This window comes from Raphanus sativus, chromosome 1 (genome assembly GCF_000801105.2).
Source record: "Raphanus sativus cultivar WK10039 chromosome 1, ASM80110v3, whole genome shotgun sequence".
NCBI lineage: Eukaryota > Viridiplantae > Streptophyta > Magnoliopsida > Brassicales > Brassicaceae > Raphanus > Raphanus sativus.
In genome coordinates, this window is record NC_079511.1 from 13,919,058 (window position 1) to 13,941,259 (window position 22,202).

The following is a 22,202-nucleotide window of genomic DNA, read 5'->3' on the forward strand; positions in this document are numbered from 1 at the left end:
AAGTGCTTGACGTATTGATTGAACCGTCAAAGTTCGTATACTAATTATATACTAATTATATATTCATCACTATTTTAGTCTTATTTGCATTGTTATTTTAATTGTTTATTTTTTCATTTTTTTGGACAACTTGTTAAGGAGTCGATGGTTTTAAGAAGATGATTTTATTTTTTACAATTTTAAGTTGTTATTTTAATTTCTATCAAACCACTACTTCATTCTTTTGAAGTTATTAAAATTAAATATGCAATAGAGCATACTAAAATTAATTTTTATTTTACTAAGGAAGAATTTAGAAAGTACTGTGGGTAACCAATATTGTACTAAAATTTTAGAATAAACATTCTTTATTAATAGCAAAGTTGACAAATTGGTTAAGACTTTTCAAGTAGTGAAATAGTAACAGTGTTTGCATACTTTAGCCATACTATCGGGATCACAGTTTGTCCGTGGCGTAAGGTTGACGATATTTATATAAGCTTTATTATATTAAGAGGCCATAACGTTATATATAATGCTTGCACAAAAAATATGATATACCATATTATTAAGAACACGTTATTATATTTGAAGTTACCAAATACCATATTATGATATACATTGTTATAAAAAAAACAATGTTTCTGGTGACATTAATATATATTTTAATTCAAAACACGTATTTGTTGTTTTTTTTTAATTTACTTTGTTTAGTTATTTTATAAATTATTGTTGCTTGCGGTATTTGGTATAAGCAAGTTTTAGATTTTAGTCTTCTGGTTGTTTTCGAATGGATTAGTAATCGGAAGAAATTATATTAGTTTGTTTTAATATTTAGTTTTTATTTCTGTATAATTATGTGATATATTTGTTGATGTCTTATTTTGTAATAACTAATTACAATAAGGATTAGATACATAAGTGTAAAAGACCATAAATTTACTACATTTGTAGGACATTTTAAGACCCATACATAATCTGGAGGAGCAGACATATATGAAAAAATCAGAGAAAACAACCTTTAAATAAAAAAAAAACTGAAAACGAAGCATTCTAACCCCTACAACAACGTAGGTGATGCGTGTATATTTTGCCTGTATATGCACCCTGCCTTGAGATGGTTTCACTCTTCTTCTTCTCTACTCACGGCGATCATTAAGGTGCAAAACGTTTGATGATGATGTCGAGATGGTTTCATTCTTCTTCTTCTCTACTCCCTCACTGCTGTTTCATAATCAAAAGTTAGTAACAGAACATATCTGCCTTGTGTAAACATAACATTGTCTAACTTACTCTGTACATTCTTCTTCGTCTACAAAAACCTCAAAGGAGGAAGCAGAGGCAGCTATGTAAGGGATCAATTTACAGAGACACGTTTAGTTTTGTTTTGGAGAGTAGAGCAGAAGCAGTACAAAAAAAAGAGCATGAGCAAAAACCTTGAATGCCACCCATTTTCCAGGTAAAGCATTGTTCTCTTTGTTCCTCTCTGATCTGCCTCCAAGCATGAGCCAAGAACCAAACTCTGGTTTTGACTTGTCCATCTCTGCTTGATCACTCGATGTAGTGTCCTTGCAGATAGCCAAAGGTGCCTTGGATGAGCTGCAGAAATCAAAGTGAGTTGCACAATTAGTTTGAGAGTTTTGGTGAAGTATGCTAAAGTGAGAAATACATAACCAACAAAACTGCTTACTGATTCAGCTTTGTTCTCTTTACTTGTGGTCCTAACGCCTGCCTGCCTGTATCTATACAAAACAGTGTCATGTAAAGCTTAGCAGAACTTAATAATAAAACTTACAGAGTAATTAGAGTGACTCACTGTTATTATTATCTCCCCTAGACAATATAGTCCCAGAGCTTCTTGACGGTAAGTCATTTTCCTTTGGCTCCTGCTGGTAGTTAAAAAAACATTAATCATCATGTGGAAAAAACTTAGAGAAATAGAGAAGATACATCAACATCAACTGTTTGGGCCTTCTCATAGTTCCCAATGTCTGTTAACTTCTTGTTAGCATCATTAAACTTCTCGACAGGCTTTGCATTTCTGCACAAAGTTTCAACACTTTATCAGTCAAACCAAAGTGACAAAAGCTGATACGAAAGAGACCAAAATGAAGAAGACTTGGCTAAAGATTCCTAGATTGAAGATCTCATTAGCCGTCTTCTCCTTACCCTTAAACTCCATGTGCAAGGCGTAAGCTGCATAGTACAAAGCATGTGTCTTCCCAAAATCATTAACCTCCAAGAACTTATAAAATGCTCCGCCTTCAAAACAGAGTAGCCACTTCCCTTAAGTACTAATATTCCAATACAAAGAAGATCACTCAAAGGAGCTAAAAAGAGAGGAAGCATTACATGTTCCAACCAGACTTTGAGATAACTTTTACCGCTCCGATCCGAGTGCCAGGACTTTCTGACGCATTGCTCATATATCACCAACAGCCCCGGGCAATCTCCACCAGGAGGAAACGCCTCCTGCACCCATTTAACACACCTGGAGAGAAGAGAGAAGCTCAAAGTTCAAGACTGGATCAAGTTTCAGACTTTGTATAATCAAGAAAACCTTGATATTAGGGTATGTTACAGTGTTCGAAAAATAACTATAATCACACAGACAGTGATTCTCTTATATATATATATATATAAAGCTAGCAGTAGATAACAACGGAGCTTACAATTCAAGCTAATATTGGAGGAATCCCTTTCCTAAAAATCATTTAAGTTTCCATATAACTTGCAACGAATACATGGCCTTGCAATATTACATCAACAGCTTCACAAAATTAAAAGCTAGTTTCGCAAGAAAGGTTTAAACTGAACCTTGGGATTGCTTGGATTTTGAGCTGCCTCAATAGCTACAATTGCTGCTCTAGCTATGATCTCCACGTTCGCCAATTCTTCTCGGAGTTTCACAATTTGAAGAAGTAAGTGGTGGTCTTCTCCATACTGCATTCATGGTGGCTCATGTCTTCTTCTCAAGCTAAAGAGAAGCCCTGTTACAAATCAAACAAAAGAATCTCATTATTGGTCCAAAATAGTCAACACCACAACAAAGGGCTATTCGGTTTTCACATAACTTTGCTAACTTCTTCTCGAAGAGTCACAACTTCCGCCTTAATCTTCATGACTCGATCCGATTCAGGTTTAGCCTTGGCTATCTCTCCATTGCTTATCTTTGTCGCCGATAGCTTCTGTCTATCTTTAGCTAGCTTCTGGACATCCGACCTAGCTTGATCAAGCTCAGCTCCGGTTCCGTTGACCACACGAGCTTCGCCCTATATCCTCAGAGGATTCTGGTAAACCTCATGCGCCTTAGCTTCCCTCTCTCAGGGTTGGTCTCAGGAGCAGTGGAAGCTCACGCTTCTGATTTCTCTGCAAAAGAGATTAGATTTCAATTCAAGATGATGGGCTGAGAGTAGATACTATGGACGACATATTGAGTACCATTTATATATTTGGATTCAGTAAGCTGAGATTCCGATACCTAAAGAGGAAAATGATATCGTCAACGCCGGCAGATAATGTCTTCGGGGGCCATCCAAGAGTCAAGCCTTCAAGCTATGATCGTGAAAGTGCTTCATTGGTAACATCTCCATGTCCAGGAATTTCTCGTAAATCTTCTACAGGTAGAGGAAGCAGTTAAATAGTGATGATACAGTGCTGAAAGAATCTGAAAGGCCTTCGATGTCTAATTAATTTAGGAAGACATTTACTGTTACGAACGTGGAAAAGTGAAGATCATGGATAAACTGTAATAACAAATAAGTTTTTTATTTTATTTTCTGAAGCAATCGAAAAGGTACAATGGGCCGAATCAAAATGTTAAGACAGTCCAAACAAAAGTTTAGTTTTGTTCTAACAAAGCACATGGGCTATGTTATACGAAGCCCAACCGTGAAATGCGGTTGAAGCCCATCAGAGCTAAATGACGGATCCGACGTGGACGAAAGCTCCTCTCTTATTGGCCTGAATTAAATTGCTGATGTGGATGCCTTCTCCTTTGATCTTATTAGACTTTTAGTATAGTATAGATTAATCAAAAGAAGTAATATCTAATCTATTAATTTAGGGATTATCTACTATTTGAAGTTCTCATTTAAATTTTGGACTCTTTCATAGTTGTTGCTAGAATATATCATGCCTTCTATACAATGCAACCTACCAATTTAAATTAAACCAAATCTTAACCAACATAGATTAGTTAAACCTAACCAGTAACACTTTTATAATATTTTTGGTTAATCTCTTAATATAATTAGATCATATAAAACTGAACCACTCTTAAATCAACGAGTTCTATATCATTCCAGACATAAGAGAAAAAATATCCGACTCATTTACAACGTAAGCATACAAAGACCGTGTATGCTTATGCTCATTAATCTTCCAAAAACCAAATAATTGTGGCATAGACCAACATAGGCTCATGTTCGTATCACTAACTTTACTTCCATATATTTACTCTTCACCTACATCATATCACAACATATACACAGTTATGTAAGAACATGATTTTTTTTGTTCAAACAACCAAATAATGGTGGCATATGGTCAGTAGATTTTTTAAATATGTTTTTTATATATTACATTTTACGAGACTATGTGTATAAGTTTTTTTTTGAAAAAAAGCATAACTATATGTATAAGTTAAAAGGTAAAAGGTGTGACAAGGCAAATTATTATACTAAAAATGAAAGAAGATTAAATACAAACTAATAACAAGTACAACACAAATTATAACACTATTAAATTATATATATATATTTAATAAAATATTATATATGTCTAATATGTATATATATATATATAAATGTTACACAAAATATATATATAATATTATATACACATATTATATATACCATATATTATTAATTGAAATTTGACAAATCAATTTCCTGCGGGTCCTAATCTAGTTTACCTTAAATGTGGCTTGGAATTTGATTAGTATGTAAGTAGATGAACTCTTTTTAGCGGCCAACACACTCAAAGGATCAGGTCAGAATTACGTGCAAACCATTTTATCCGTCTCCATCCATCATACATCCTAAACTTGAAAGGTCTTCTATTTTTAATTTTATTTTTTATCTTTATACCTCATTTTATTTCAAGATCCTCACATCTATGCACTAATGCACACACGTGTAACAAGATACTGATAGTAAACGCATGTCAAAATCTTAAGTCAGAAAACAAAACCGACAAACATGTAATTCACTACTTTCTCCACGCGGCCATGAACGTGCTTCCCATTTTCTCTTTAACTTTTCGCCTACTACTTATACCATCCTCTGTATATTTTTACCCGGGAAATTACCAAACCCATCTCCAAAAGATCGAACCTCACCTTTCTGTGATTGTTGACAAATCTAGTTAATGCCTCCTCCTGCAATGCTAGCTTTTGATGATGGTTTAGAAAACGAATGGAAGGGCTTCACGGTTTTCCCCGGAGAAAACCCTAACCCTAACCCTAACCCTAATTACAATTTCTTGGTGAAGAAGGCAGTTCTGGAGAGCGAGAAAACAACAGGTTCTTCGGCAAGAGACGACAGCTTCAGAATCGTGTTGCCACCGGCAATGCCTCCGCCTAGAGATTCAGCCGTTCCGCTTCCTATGCTCCCTGAGCCGATGAGAATCCAGAAGAAACTTGGCCGACAAGAAGCATTCCATTTCATGAGGAGATCTCGAGTACACTCGGAGGAAATGAATGTCTACAAGGAAGAAGATTTCAAATGCAACGCCTTCTGCTTGACTCTACCTGGATTCGGGAAACACAAGACGGTTAGATCCTCTTCCAGAGGCCGAGATTCGATGGAGAAGAAGATGATGAATGCGTCTTCCTTCACCTACTCCACTGTTTCGATAAACGCCTCCCTAGAGAAGTTTGAATGCAGTTCTTGGGCATCGACTACGGCCCTGACGCAAGATCACGGTCGGATGTACTTCGATTTCCCCGTGGAGATGATGAAGTGCAACAGCCGTGGAAACGGAGGGAGAGATGTGCAAGAACCGGTGACTTCTGGTTTCTTGTTCGATAGAGAGACAGAGACTATGGCTCTTAGAAGTGTTTTGAAAAAGACGAGGAGTTCACGGTCGTCCGGAAGAGATCACCAGAGATCGACTGAGACTTCGCCACTACGCCGTGTGAGATTTTCAGACTCTTCTTCAGTCTCGTGCCCTACTTCGCCGCGATCTTGTATCAGTCCACGATTGCGTCAGGCTAGGGATGATTTTAATACCTTCCTGACTGCTCAAAACGCTTGAATGAAAAATAACTGACACCAAGTGCTTTTTTTAATATGAAAGTATGTTATATTTATATCATATATGTATGTATGTAATGTATCTATGGATGCTGTGTAAATATTTATGACCAGAGAGTGAGAGAGATTGATTTAATCTTTGAGGATCCAAAATCGATGAAGAGTATTATGAAATCAAAAAGTTTCATGTTTGCGTCAAAGCTCTGTTTCAGACTTTAAATTTCAAACTTTTTTATAAATTATTTGAGTCATTTGGGTCTTTAAGATATCAAAATTGATGCTTTTGTTTGAGTCATTTGGGTCTTTAATAAATCAAAATTAATAGCCTTTCTTACATGTTCATGTTTTGCTTTGATACTCTGTTTATTGATACAACATATTCAACAAGATAATACGACAAAAAAATAATAAACTAGAATAATGAATGACAAAATAAATTAATCTGGGTTATCAAATTGGTTAATTCATGGACAAAAAAAATATATTTATCAACTAAAGGCTAAAAAACTTTTTGGATGCATTAAGATTACAAAACATACAGATATATACGAGATTATTTTAGTACAAAAGTTCTAATATTATCTAGATCCAATAAAAGTGACTAAACTAAAACCTCAGCTCAGCCTATGAATAACTCTTTCTCTCAAGATCTCCAACTAGTTTTTACCAAAAAAGATCTCCAACTAATTAGTATAACAAATTATACTACATTCAAGATGTCCGGAGATGTTTTTTTTTCCTTTTTTATCTCCCACTTTTGAAGCTTATTTGGATTTTCCTGAGTTTGAGAAATCAAAATCTATAAAGTGTTTAAGCTAATGTCAGAGAGTTTTCTATGTGTTGGCTTTGAAGCCTGTGTCTCACTTTGATCTCCAATTTTTTTTTTTTTTGTAAAAAGTTTGATCTCCAATTTGTAGGGTAGAATTGCCAAGTGTGACTCAAAACTTGGAGTCAAGCCCAAAAGAATACCCCAACTTGGGTCAAAGGCAAAATTAACCTAAAAGACTATTGAAATTACAACTATCTCCTTGTGAACAAACAAAAAACGGATTTTTTTTTACATTTCTACCCCTCGCAAATATTATCATCATCTTCCTCGTCCTCATCTTGAACCTTTCCATAAAGACTGTAATCTCCACCATTCTGATTCGTTTCACCAACAATAGTGTTATCAGCATCCTCCTCCCCATTTTCCTCCTCCCCATTTTCCTACTCCCCATCTTGATTTTCATCTTCAACAGACTCATTATCACCAACATCTTCAAAACATTCATCAGCTTCATCATTATCACCAACATCTTCTTCCCATTCACCAGCTTCATCATTATCACCAACATCTTCTTCCCATTCACCAGCTTCTTCTCTTTTCTCTGAAACCGTTTCCACCTTGCTGCGACTTGATACACAAAGACATACTCTATGCGTTTTGAGTATCTCGAGCAAGTTTCGAACTTGTCTATCACTTGTAACATGAATGGGAGGACTGCCTGGAGTCATCATCATTTCTGCTGGTAATGAGTAGCTAATCTCCACAGTCACTGATCTCATGTCCAGGTTATAATCTTCTTGAGCTATTGCAACAAGTTCAGCATGTGTTGAATCTTCATTCAATAAAAACAATCTTGCTCCTTTGAGATCATCAACCACAAAATCCCAACGGAAATCTCTCAACAACCATTCTCCATACACTGCATGTAACTTAAAAATCATCTGCAAATATTCAAAATAAAACACATTAGTAAACATAGAGAAAATGAAGAAGTTCAATAAACATTATCGCAGACGACTTAGAATTAAGTCGTTCAGAAGACTTAAAGGTAAGTCGTCTAAAAATGTCACTTTTGCAATTGGAAATTAAAAGGGACGACTTAATTCTAAGTCGTCCGGCTTTGTTTGTTAAAAAAAAAATTCAGACGACTTATATATAAGTCGTCTACGAGAAACGGGCTAGTTTTCCATTTGACCGAATCGTGTCAGATCTTTGACTATTTCTGGACGACTTATAATTCAGTCGTCTATGGAAAGTAAAAATTTCAATATTTTATTCAAACTAGACGACTTACATGTAAGTCGTCCTAGGTTAGTTTTGTAATTGAAAAATAAAACTTGAAATTTAACTTTCTCCAGACGACTTAACTAAAAGTCGTCCAGCTAGACGACTTAATTTAAGGTCGTCCGGGATAAGCAAGGTTTGACCAGAAAATTGGGAAAAATTCTGGACGACTTTGCTTTTCCCGGACGACTTTGCTTTCCTCAGACGACTTTAAATTAAGTCTTCTGACGGGACGACTTTATATTATGTCGTCTGGTAAAAGTTAAATTATGAAGTTTTATTTTTCAACTACAAAACTAACCTAAGACGACTTACACGTAAGTCGTCTAGTTTAATAAAATATTGAAATTTTAACTTTCCCAGAGACGACTGGATTATAAGTCGTCCAGAAATAGTCAAAGATCTGACACGATTCGGTCAAATACAAAACTAGCATGTTTCTCGTAGACGACTTATATATAAGTCGTCTGGAGTGTTTTTTTTCAACAAACAAAGCTGGACGACTTAGTTTAAGTCGTCCGTTTGACCAGAAGACTCATCAGTAAGTCTTCTACATACAGATGACTTACTTGTAAGTCTTCTACGCGAACAAATTTTGAAAAAAATTCAAATTCGTACCTTAAACTAGATGAGATGACTTCGTTTGCACACAGGGTCTTCTCCAACCACCCATAACCTCAAACGAAAGCAACCGTAAGTCAAAACGAAAGAAATATGGCTCTGTCAACCATCGCCCATATTTTGAATCAAAAGCTTGAATTTTTTGGATGAATATGGAGAGAAAGTGAAAGAAATGTTGTTTTTAGTTGAAAGAATTACACCACGGGACAGTTTTAAGTTTTCTATTACACAATGAGACAGTTTCTGCTACTAAGACAGTTTATGCTAACTCTTTCTCTTGCTTTCCCTTTCTTTGAACGACCTAGTCATCTTTTACCAACTAAAAAAGTGGGTCCCATGTATTATATTTTTTGTTTCTTTTTCTTGTGTTCTATTTCTTTTTGTAAAATGAATGTTGTTTTTGCTTCACTTTTTTTAAAAAAAATATGTTTATAATCAGTATATTTAGCATTTAATCTATCTTTTAAGATATGTCAAGCTATATTTTTGATGGACAAATCTTTCAACAAATTAGAAACCAAAAACTCACTTTTGTTCAAACTTTTAAGATTAAAGCTATGAATTAAGATTGAAACATATCAAGTCTGGGTAAAAATACATTAAAAAAAAGTTGAGATGTAAATAATTGAAGAAAATAGGCGAGATAGTGGAAATTTGGGTTTCTGGTCGACAATGGCTAAGGAAGAAGATGAGGTTATTCTCGTAACTTTGCAACATTAATGAAAAAAAGTCATATGTACATTGCATTCAAACTGTACATGTGTACACCTAATTTTGTATTATACATCAAAATGATTGTACACTAATTTTTTATTATACATCAAAGTGATTGTGTACACATTTCTAGTTTTTTGTATGTTTTCTATCTAAATAACTAAGCCATGCGACTTCATAAACTCAAGATAATGTTAAAACAATGTACATGTGGATTTTTTCTTGGGAAAATTGTAAATATGGAACAAAAGAATAAGTACATTGTCCCTATGCCATATATTGAACACAAAATTGTTCCTTTACCATAATTTTTTCTGTAATTCCCATTAAATCCCTAATATAAACACAATCCTATATTTTATTTAATTTGTTTCATAATTAATTTTTTTTAAATAAATTAAATAATTAAAAAACATATGAACCCTAAGCCGCAGCCATCGTCATCCCCAAGTCTGCGCCACCGTCTCCAAGCCTTAGCCATCGTCATCCCCCAGCCGCGACCACAAACTCCAACGCAAAGCTTCTTCATCGCGTCTAGTCATCGGCTTCTCCGCCGCGGGATCTCTAGTCCAAGTCATCTCGAGCTCAAGCCTTCCTCTTCACGGATTCAAATCCAACTCGTGGTCTCCGCCATCACGATCGTCAGAATCAAGGCGCTTCAGTCGCAAGAGAAAGCTTCGATTCACTCCAATGGTGGAGTTCTAAATATTTGCAAGACAGGTCCTTGGACTTCTGGGACTTTACAAAATGGCCTAAGACTTTGTGAATTGCAGAAATAACTTAGCGATTTGACCCAGAACTTTCAATTGTGCACTCCAACCCCTATGATATGCAAATGAGTATGCAAATGCAATATAATGACCTAAATGCTACCTAGAATGATCAAAATAAGCTAAAATATGAATCTAAAGCTCATTAAATCAAGACATATCAAAAATATATATTTCGACGTTGGTAGAAGATATATTCTACCTCAGTAGAATATGGAAAATATGGTAGATTATGCAACCTCACTGTCGTAGGAAAAAGTATTTTGGTAGATTTTTAATTTCGTATTCGTAGATATATTAGAAAATAGTAGTTAATGAAATCTATCATAATTCAGAGATTAAGTAAATGGCAGCCAGTTCATTCTACTAAGGTAGAATTATAACCACTCGTAGGTTATACGTTCTGCCAGCGGTAGATATTAATATAGTTAACCGAATATAGAATCTACAAGCTCGTAGACAGTAGATCATGTTTTCTGCCACCCTAGATCAAAATATGAAATTGTGTTTTACTAATATTTAGTCAAGATAAATATTTTTCATATGATGGTCTCTTGTTTTTTTACATTTTGTATATTTTTACATATTTTTCTGATTCTTAAAATAATTGATATGTATTTTTAAAGTTAATCAGAGGTACCTAAGTCCAAATCTGACCAAAATAATATTTATGGCAAAGGGACAACGTAGTTGAGTTTTTACTCCGTTTTGGCAATTTTTTCTTTTTTCTTTCCATGTACACACATGGTAGAGGCATTCTTGAAATATGACTGAATCCAAATATAATCCTTGACCCAAATATGTACACTATCATATTTATCGTACACATGTACACCTCCATATTTGTACACATGTACGTCATTTATACTTTATCTTACACACACAAAGTCAAGATGAATATGACATGTACATCATTATCATTATACAAGTATTATTTCACTATGTACAAAGATAATGAATAAAACAATCAAGAAACCAGAGAGAAATTGCTCAAATGATGTATTATGTGTACACATGTACACCTCACATTGTGTACACAGCCAAGTCGTATAGCAGTATATATGTGTACATGTAACTATCATTTAACATAACACTATTATAAAAAAAATCCATGTAGCTATGTAAAACGATGTACACATATATATATCATTAAAACATGTGGATATGTAAACCAATTTACACATACATATATCATTAAAACATTACAATAATATCATACTATCTAATTGAATAATTTTGCAAGTTTCAACATTTTAATGTACACATGTACACTAACGAATGTACACATATACACAACTTTACACTAATTCAACACATGTACACTAACGAATGTACACATGTACACTAACGAATGTACACATGTACACTAACGAATCTACACATATACACTAACGAATGTACACAACTATACACAACTTTACACATTAACCTTTATTGTACAATTGTACACATGTACACTAACGGATGTACATAACTTTAGAACATGTTGGATATCTAACATATATCTCAAAAATATAGCTTCACATATCTCAAAAGATAGACTTAATAATAAAGATACTGATTATAAAAATATTTAATGGAAAAAAAATTCTGAAAAAAACAACATTCACTTTTCAAAAAGAAAAAAAAACTAAAAAGGAGAAAATGAAAAATAAATAAATGGGACCCACTTTTTCTTCTTTAATGGGAAGATATGTGATTAGTTTTCGTCAACCAAAAATCATATATTAAATTAGTCAACATAATTAGTTACAATCTAACTAGCTCATTTAGAAAAAGAAAAAATAGTTAGTAAAAACTGCCTTAGTAGTATAAACTACCCTATCTTGTAATAAAAAACTTAAAACTGTCTTACAGTGAAAATAACTCATTTTAGTTCATAACAATTGAAACAGAGAGAGTACGTGCATTAAAGGGCATTAAAAGCTCCAAACAGTTCGTACAAGGTTGTTCCCACTATTCATGGCAATGGCAATATTGTAAATACTTAAAGAAAATGAGGTTGAGACCGTAAAGAAGCCATTTTCGAAAAACAAAAAAAAATAAAAAGTTAATGGCATTTTCGTAGATAAAATGCAGGTGTGGAGTTAAAAACTCAAAAAAAAAATGAGTCAAAAGAAAATGTTAGTTTTCTGTTTGACTTCAAGTTTTGAGTCACTTTTGTAAAAAGCCTTTCTTTAGCCCGTTGAACCATTGAGATATCAAAAATGGATGAAGAAAATTAATGATTACTAGAGAAAATTGAAAAAATCAGTTTCCTATTCATGGTTGTTTCCGACTTTTACATCCAGTTTCTTATAGAGTTATTTGGTTATTTTTTTGTTAATTATTATGGTTGGCTTAGAACATCAAAAACTTTGTAAGACCACCTGCAACGGTGAAAACAAACGAATCTTTAGCTAAAAAAATTAGTATAAAATGCTGTAAATCCCACGTTTTTTGGTTTTAGTGCCAACAAAACCTTTTCTACTCCTTCGCTAAAGATCAATCTTCTGCCAGCAACGTTACTGTACACAGACTTCTGAACCTGTAATTGACTGTCTTTTTTATTCTTAAATTGAAAAAAATAATAATAAAATAATATAAAAATATCTAGGTTATAGAACCACCAGAATAACACCGTTGCTGCTGCTCTAAAGCTAAACAAAACCTTTCGTTACAATGTTGGTAACATTACCTAACGTTAAGAGAATATTACGATATTCAGGCCCAAAACACCAAATAACGCAAACGCGATAAGTAAAACAGAAGGCCTAATGGGTTAGAGGACGCTCATGCGTTTAGGAACCCTTTTTTATTTCAGTTTCTTGGATCGAAGAAGACACGAACAACGTCCATAATCTGAGCTCGACAAATCGGGCATTTCCCTCCACTCCAGTGTAGTTCATTGGCACATTTCAAGCACGTGCACATATGTCCGCACATGTACAAAACCGCTTCGACCTGCGTTTCGTCGCAGACGCAGCATTTGCGTTTCATAGGGTTTTCTCCGTGGACTGACTGTTGCAAGCTCGCGTTAGCATCCAAACATGTTTTGACAGAGTCTCGTAGTAACGACATTTCTTGGTGAAGCTGTTGGATTTGTGCTCTCATGTCACTTATAAGCTCCATTTCCTGAAAATGTTTTTAAGCGATTCAAAGGTTTGTACTTACTAGTGCGGTTGCGAGTTTCTATAAAATAACAAGAAAATGAAACAATACTTACGGGTGATAGAGGGTGAACAGACAAGACAGGAGTGGAAGTTACTTCAGTGTCTTGAGAACTCCATGATCCGGTAGGAGACGATGCAAAAATATGCGAGGAAGATCGGCTCGAGTCATCTCTATCTTCTTGCTCTTCGCCTTCTGTCAATGGCTCTTCTTCTTCTTCTTCTTCCGCGACCTCATTGTTCTGTTCTTCCTCTTCTTCTTGTTGCTGTTCCCATTTGTCAGAGGGTTTATTCGAGAGTGTCTGAACACGGGACATCATGAGCCTGTCAATCTGTTCTCGTAACCCGCTCTCGAGAAAGTCTGTAACCGTTCTTCTGTAAAATACCAAGAAAATACATTTTTCTTTAGTCAATGGTTCAAATAAAGAATATTGATTTGATGTTAATTACCGTTCAAGGAGTCTACGTATGTCCTCTTTATCAGAACGAGTGTTCATTACTTCCAGGTACCGCGACTTCCTAAGTTCCTCCCAGTAACTTCTAGGTCGTGATATTTCGCTAAGCCAGTCATTGTTCGTTTCTCCGTAATAATAATGCTCCTCTTCATAATACTCTTCTTGATAGTCCCATCCATTCAAATAGGATGTTTCGTGTTGCTCAAGACACTGATCCACCTTGTTACTCTCGTGTACCACACCTTGTGTCTCCGGAGCTTCTTGCACACGATCTTCCATTTTGTTCTCAATTTGATTCTGGATTGATTTTGGAGTTTTGCTCTGATTTGCTTTTCCTTCTTTATCTTCGACCTTGTTATCATTCCAAGTTTCTTGCAACTGAAGGCAATTAATGTTTGCTTCAACTGTTCCATTTACAGTTTCTTTTCCCTTACATAAGGTTGTGTCTACTGCAGCGAAAGAAGCTTCTTGATTAATCCCGCCTTTCTTCAGCCTTGTGCTCTCTGTAGGTACTTCTGTTTCTGCTGCAGCAGCTCCGTTAGCGCGAAACTTCTCCCTGCGTTGCGATTTAAAAGGTTAAGGATCACAAAAAGTAAACGCTGAGAACTAAACTCAAGTACTTGAAACAAACAGAAAAGAAGACTATGAATAAAAACCTTAAACGCAGAACTTCAGAGCCTGATTCGAAACGGTTTAACTTGCTCGTTTTTGCGTTAGACTGGTAATGATCTCGAATCGCTAGACAGCGTTTGAAGTTCCTTAGCCTTAGCATTGACTGAATTTAGAAAAAAAAAAGAGACAAAGAAATGAGATTTGACATTGTAACAAAAGACGGTATTGGGATGGATTATAAAAACGTCATTAAAATTAAAATAGGAAATAACATATTTTTTACCTGGAGGCGGCCACGTCGAGCAAACCTAGAAACTGCGTTACGTTGATGAAGCCAATCCAATTCGCGGTTGCGATCCCGCTCCATTCGCATAAGCAGATCGGTGAACGCTTGCCTTCCTCGGAGTCTCGGCGAGCAACTAACCGTGCTTTTCTGCGAGCATGACGAGATGTAAGTTCTCGGCGTTCTGATGATCGAGAGTCCACCCCCGCTGGAGATTAGCTTCTTTTCATTGCTAAGCCTCTTAATTAAGTCAGCGACTCGACCGGAACCGGAATCAGAAACCGAACCGTGTGACCTAGACTCAATCTCCACATCACCATTCTCAGCTCCCGACTCATCAGAAGACGGAGATTCCGAAAAACAAGAATCTTGAACGCTGACTCCTGAATCGCCCCGGTTACTAGCCACCGTGGACTGGTTATGGCTCGGCGAGTTTCCGCCGCTGGATGGGTTTAGCCTCGCCTCCCATATCTGCACCAAAGAAGAAGCTACGTTTCTCTCACATTTCTCCATCCTCGAAACAGATTCTTCTACGGTAGATGCAATAACACGCGATTTTCTAACGGTTGGTTTATCCTTCTTTTCATTAAGAGTCTTGATCCAAGAATCGACCAAGTTCTCTGAATTCTCGTGGGATGCTGCGGAAGATCTAAAGAGCTCGTGACGATGATGATGGTCTTTCGCCGGAGCTTTCAGATTGTTCTTGCAAACGAAGGCGTTTTGATTACGATCTCTAAGGATACAACCGAACCGTTGGGACGAAGAAGATATCTCCATATGTTTTACGAATCAAATACTCATTCGTGTTTTATTAACCGATCGAAGGGTTTACAGAACAGCTCTCTGTTTATGTGTTTCTACAAGAGGAAGTAAAAAAAAAGGAGGAGAGAATCGTTTTGGGTTAGTGAAGACACTGAATCTTCTCGTAGAAACAGAGAAAATTAAAAACAGAACAAAACAAGCGGTGGAGAAAATACGAGGAACGGAACGATGAAGAAGAAAACAAAAACCAATGAAACAGTAATGTGCTTATCTGTTTAGTAGTAAATTGACTTTTCTTTTCTTTTTTGCCACCACCGCTAAAATAAAATGTGTCCTAAAATACCTCTGTTTTGTCCCTTGAACGTTGGAACGTGTCTGTAAAATAAGGAAATAAAGAAATGAGGTGTAATAACAGAAGATGAAGATGAGAGATTGTTGAGGTTCTCGAGAAAGAAAAGCTATCGTGGCTAAGCGTCAAATTGGTTAAATACTAGTCATAAAAAGCTGTAGTTTCGGATATTAAATTAAATGGTAATTGTGCACAGATGTCGCTTTTCTTGGTAAACGCATTTAATTACTACTCCCTCTGTTTCATAATAAGTGTCATTCTGAGCTCATTTTCTTATTACACAAAGAGTGTTACTTTACAATTCCAATATAAATTATACTAACTTTCAGCTAAAAACTAATTGCAAACTGCATTGATTTTATAAATAATTTTATTTATTTAAAACAATATTGGTCAAAGAGGTATAATTAATTACAATTTACATATATTTCAACAACTTTCTTAATCTGTGTGAAAAATGTTACAACGACACTCTTTAAAAAACGGAGAGAGGGAGTAGTAATTAACAATTATTATTTGGAGAAGGCTCCTAAATGCGAGAGTCAAAATGGAGCCGTTTGGGGATTTAGCCGTTGGCGAGTGGGAACCATGCACTTTCTTGATTTCTTCCACGTCTTTATTCGAATTGTTTAGAAAAAGAACGTAGAATGAATAAACATTTTAAATACAAAATATTACTACTTTTTTTTTTCAAAATAAAAAAATAATGTAAATAAGAACAATTCAAAAATAATAATAGAAACGACTATTACATGAAGGTTTTATGTTACAATTTGCACGAAAATTTATTAGTTTATGTTTTATTAGTTCAAAAACTAGGATATATTTATTTAAATTAAAATCAAACTGTTTATATATGACAAATTTTTCATTAATATAAATATGTTCAGTACTATGTTAAAATTTGAAAAACATTCAAATATTAGAAACTATATTTAAACATATATTTTTAATTTAAAATATTTAATTATATTTTGATATTTAGTTTATAATAGAAAAAATGTTTTCATTTTCAGAAGTTTTATTGTATTAATTTATAATCAATTATCTAATATCATACCATTAATATAAATTAATTTTTAATCATATACAATTATATATAAAAATTATTAAAAGTATTAAATTAATTTTAACCGCTTTAACTTTTGTGTGAGAATTCATAAGTAAAAAATCACTTCATAAATAACAGTATATATCATTATTTTATTGTGTTCACATTTTTAGAAACAATATTTTTTTGTTATTCGAAACCAGTTTTTTTTCCTAACTAAAATTTTAGTATGTATTCGGATCCAAAATCTGAACCTTAATTCTATCCAAAAAATTAAAAACTGAACTGAATATAATATATTCTAACAGGAATCGAATTAGAAAAAAATTGGATACTTGAAACCGATTAGCTATATCCATTACCCGTTATATAGTATAGGCGTGAACAAAAAAACGAATCGAACCGAACCAACCGAGCCGATCCGAATCAAACCAAAATCTATTATCAAATTGTTTGGTTTAAGATTTTCCCAATCCAAACCAACCAAACCGAAACCGATCCGAATCGAACCGATTAACCAATATATTTTTATTATTATTTGAATTAAACATCTTAGCAATATACCAAAATATAAGACTAAAATCACTATTAACTTTGTTAACAATTTTTGTTTCTAAATTTTTCTATTTATTTTAGTTAACTTTAGTTTTATCGTGTTTTTATATTTTTTTGTATTTTTGGAGGTTTTTGTTTCAGGTTTATATTGGATTTAATTTATATAATTTTTTTTTCACAATAACATGATTTTCTGACCATATGTTTATGTTTTAAAACATGATTTCTCTTAAAAAACTAAATTCAAAGAAACCTGATTGAACTGAACTGAAATACAAACCGAATCGAAACCAATCCAAACCGAACCGAAACTGATCTAAACCAAACTAATTATGGTTTACTTCAGTTGGAAAATTATAGAACCCGAATTACCCAAACCAAACCAAACTCAAACCGAACCGTAAAATAACCAAAGTGCCCACCCCTAATATATAGGCTGAGCATTTTTCTGTTAAATTTGATTTGATTCATTATTCGTTTGTATTTGATCCGAAAATTCTAGATATCCGTAAAATTTCGAAGCAAAGCAAATACTAAAAATAGATATCCGTTAAAATTTATAGCAATCACAAATATTAAAAATTTGGGAAGCGAATATCCGCTCCGCTCCGACAGTATATAAATACATATATATCTTGATTATATTTAAAGTTGTAAATATATAAAATTATGTAATTATTATTCTAACATATGATTTGATAAATTGTATTCACATTATTACTTATATAAAGGTATTACATAAAAGAAAATAAAAATTTATGGCATTTATAACTTTTTTCTTAAGTTTTGTATGATTATAATTGTTAACTAAGTTTTAAAAACTTTTACAAAATATGTAGATTCACTACTTTTTAATTATTATTTTATATATCATGGAAAATAAATATTTCACAAAAGAAAATTGTATCAAATTTTTAAGATTACTTGTATTAATTAAAACATATGGGATATCCGTAAGTATTCGTAAATATTTGTAAATATCTACTTATTTTCTGGATATCCGTTTTTCCGTATCCATATTTTTCAGAAGCAAATCAAATAAAAAATTAGATACTCATAACATAGGAAACAAAAAGAAAATACCTTCAAAAACCTGGATATCCGATACGGGTCTAGTCCTACGTATATATACCTGATCCAATCATATATTTGATTAATGCTAAATCTCCTTTTCATTTTTGATTCATTATGCCCTTACTATCTCCCTAGAATTAAATAGAAAAGCACTTTCCATGAAAGAGTAAAAAGATTAAAGAAAAAAAAATCAAAGCATATTAAGAGCATCTCCAAAAAGATTTTCTATTTTAGAGTTTTCAAAACTCTAAATTTGAAATTTCAAAGCGTTTTTCTCCAAAAGCAAAACTGCAAATTTAACTTCAAAATTATTTATATTTTACACTATGGTCCCTATATTTGTTATAATTAATATAAATTCAAAAAAAATTATAAATAACTAGCACATATATAAAAATATCACATTGATATTAATTAATAAAATCTTACAGTAAATATATAAATTATAAATATAAATATATAACTAAATATTAAACTACAAGAAAAACACACTTTATTTTGAAACTTGCAAAACTTCATATTTGAAGTTTAAAGATATTTTAAAACTTCATATTTGAAGTCTAAAGATGTTTTTAAACTTCATATTTGAAGTCTAAAGATGTTTTAAACATTAAAACTTTTTATTTTAAGGTTCTTATTTAGTTTTTATGTGTAAACCTTAAATTTATGAAAACAAATATGAAATATTATGAGATGTGATTTTTTTTAAAGATTAAAATAATAAACAACAAAATATCTAAGAATTATAAAATGTAGTATGTGATTGTAAGGACCAAAATGTAAATAAAAAGTGAAACTTCAAATTTGAAGTTTTGAGTAGTGACACTCTATATTTGAAGTTTCACTATTAAAAACTTCAAATTTGAAGTTTTGAAGTTTCTTTTTGGAGAACAAAAAACTTCAAATATGAAGTTATAGAGTGTCTTTTGGAGATGCTCTAAGAGAGGATAAGAGAAGATGCATAAAACAATGATTATCATTGATATGATGGTGTGAAATTAGTGTTTTGAAGGAGAGAAAATCATACCATGATTTGGAGGTTGATTTGAGGTGAGAGATGTAAAGGCATGGAGGAATGAGATGATTGCCCTTTGTGACGTCATTTGATATGAATGAAGGTTGTTTCTTGGGTCGGAGTGGCTAAGACAACAATGTGATGACGAAGATAAAAGTTCTAGCTATGAAGAGAAGATAGATAAATGTATAGTTTATATCGACCGGAAGAGATCTCTGGAGAGATTCGTCAACGAAATAATTGATCAATGTTGGATGATTATCATTATGAAGATGAAAATGATCAAAAACTAATTCTAATTCCTTGGTTGACAAAAGATTTCCGGTAATTTTGGTTATATCCGTAATAGCTTAACCTAAGTTCAAATATGCAAAATTATTAGAACATATATTAGCTTCCTACACCGAAAGTACCCACATATATAAAAATCTTGATCTGAATTCAATATTACTTTTTAGTAAGATAGAATTCGCTCAATATACATAAGTGGTGTCAAATTCAGCTATCTATACATGATGTGACAAAAAAGTAAAATGGTGTAACAATTGTGTCTCAAATTGCCGAAATTACCCATATTCTTCTCTTTACCACACTATATTTCCTCTTACACTCTTGCACTTTCTTTCCTTTTACACTTCTTTTCTTTTTACACTATTTTCTCTTACACTATCACACTCTATTTCCTCTTATTTTCCTTCTATTTTCTCTAACAAAATACGTAAAATAAAAAGAAAAAAATTTAAATTTGATTAAAATTGAACATAAATATTATCGTGTAACTAAGTAAATAACAACTAACATAAATGTTATCAAAATATGTAGTAGCTAACAAATAATGTATCATCTAACAAAGTATGTATCCGTTACTTGCAATTACTTTCTGACAAGTTTATGTACCGGTAATATCCAAGGATGAACGTTATGAAGGTGTCCAAAATTTCCTTGGCACGGAAAGTATCAACATAGACAAGACAAAGAATTAGGACAATCGTTTAACTACATAGATAACAAATAAAAAAATCAATTAACTACACAGATATATAAAGAAATCATTTATCAGATAAAAAAATATTTAACAAACTCCAATTAACTCACAAACTATGTAGTCAACACAATTGTCAACAACCAAATCAAGTTTCAAGCAATGTCGAAACTCACAAACAATGTATCAATGAACAACAAGTACTTTTTAACATTATACAACAATTTATCAATTCCTTGATACAGAAACTCTCGTCAGCTAATAACACATGTACCAGGTAACAAATCATTTAGCAGATAATAAATTATTTATCAATTAACATATCAAATAACAAACCATGTATCAAATCATTTATCATTTAACAAATCATTTATCGAGAAAAATGTATCAACAAATTTATCACTTAACAAGCCATAAACAAATGTATAAACTGAAAAAACTATTTATCAAAACATTTATCAGGTAATAAGTTATGTATCAATCAATACTAAATATTTTTTCAAATTTTACTTACCTCAACTTTTTGCCGTCTGGAAAAATTTGTGCTGGAGGTAATTCATAATATCTAAAATGTTTAACTCCTAATTTATCCTTCATAAAAACCATAACAACAAAATGAAGATTTTTTTGTAGCTTAATACCTAGAATCAAGACCAATAGATCACAAACATATTGTGGAATTTTCAAAAAATATTAATACTCATGTCAAGCCAAAGTAACTAGAAAACAAGAAGACCAAAAGAAAAATTGAATCTTGCATATACTCATTTAAAGCAAGCAACCATATTTTTTTAAATGATTAGTTTTTACCTGATTGTTATGAGATTTTCTCTGATGACTGAAACAATTAGCTAGTTCACTTGCCTTCTTCGAATTTTCGTCTCATTAACAAATTACAAAATGAATAAGATAAGAGAGAAGAAGAAGCTTTGTAAAAAAAAAAAAGAGAAGAAGAAGCAAAAAAAAATACAAAAACCAGAAAATGGAAAAAAGAAGAAAGAACAATATAAAAGAGAGAGAAAGAGCTAGAACCTAGAAGAAAAAGACATATAGTACACTGCAAACGCTAACACAAGTCTAATCAAATGGGCTGGCAGCAAGCTCTCTCTAGGGGTAAAATCGAAAATCTATACTATTAAAGCAGGATCCTATTGGATTTTTTACTAAAAATACCCCTTTCTTTAATAACATTGCATATTTCATTAAGGGCAATCAAGTAATATTAATAACAGATCTATATTGGGTCACTTTTTTTTAAATCCAGCCCATTGCCCACATCATCTCTTTTGGGCCATTTGGGCCGTTTAACAAATCAGATTCAATTTTATTTTTTCGGATCGGGTTCGAGTCAGATCTTTCCGGATCCGGGTGGGTTCGGTTCTCATGCATAAGAACCTGAAAATAACCAAATAACCAAAATATCTAAAACGGGTTCGGTTATTTATACTCAGAGTAACCAAAGTATCCGATTCGGTTCAAATTTTTGTATCCAAATTACTCAAAAGTAACCAAAAATATTCA

At 33.0% G+C, this 22,202-nt stretch overlaps 2 protein-coding genes and 1 pseudogene across 5 annotated transcripts; 1 reads left to right on the top strand and 2 right to left on the bottom strand.

The window, feature by feature from the left end:
• Positions 1-897: 897 nt before the first annotated feature.
• LOC108825327 (mitotic spindle checkpoint protein BUBR1-like) lies at positions 898-3,411 on the bottom strand (annotated as a pseudogene).
• A 1,938-nt stretch (positions 3,412-5,349) lies between these two features.
• Positions 5,350-6,237, top strand: LOC108829898 (uncharacterized). Its single transcript, XM_018603491.1, has one exon. It carries the CDS (start codon positions 5,350-5,352, stop codon positions 6,235-6,237), a length of 888 nt encoding a protein of 295 aa, XP_018458993.1.
• A 6,735-nt stretch (positions 6,238-12,972) lies between these two features.
• On the bottom strand, positions 12,973-21,685 carry LOC108830519 (uncharacterized). Of its 4 annotated transcripts, none has more exons than XM_018604112.2 (7): positions 21,492-21,685; positions 19,712-19,824; positions 14,894-16,030; positions 14,655-14,773; positions 13,994-14,554; positions 13,600-13,918; positions 12,973-13,508 (listed from the first exon to the last, which is right to left on the bottom strand). In XM_018604112.2, exons 3-7 carry the CDS (start codon positions 15,668-15,670, stop codon positions 13,194-13,196), a joined length of 2,091 nt encoding a protein of 696 aa, XP_018459614.1. In that variant the 5' UTR covers positions 15,671-16,030; positions 19,712-19,824; positions 21,492-21,685; the 3' UTR covers positions 12,973-13,193. The 4 variants fall into 4 exon arrangements, with proteins under 4 accessions (XP_018459614.1, XP_018459609.1, XP_018459615.1 ...); XM_018604107.2 differs by adding an exon at positions 18,694-18,742 and having other exon boundaries at positions 19,712-21,685; XM_018604113.2 differs by lacking the exon at positions 19,712-19,824.
• Positions 21,686-22,202: the final 517 nt, after the last annotated feature.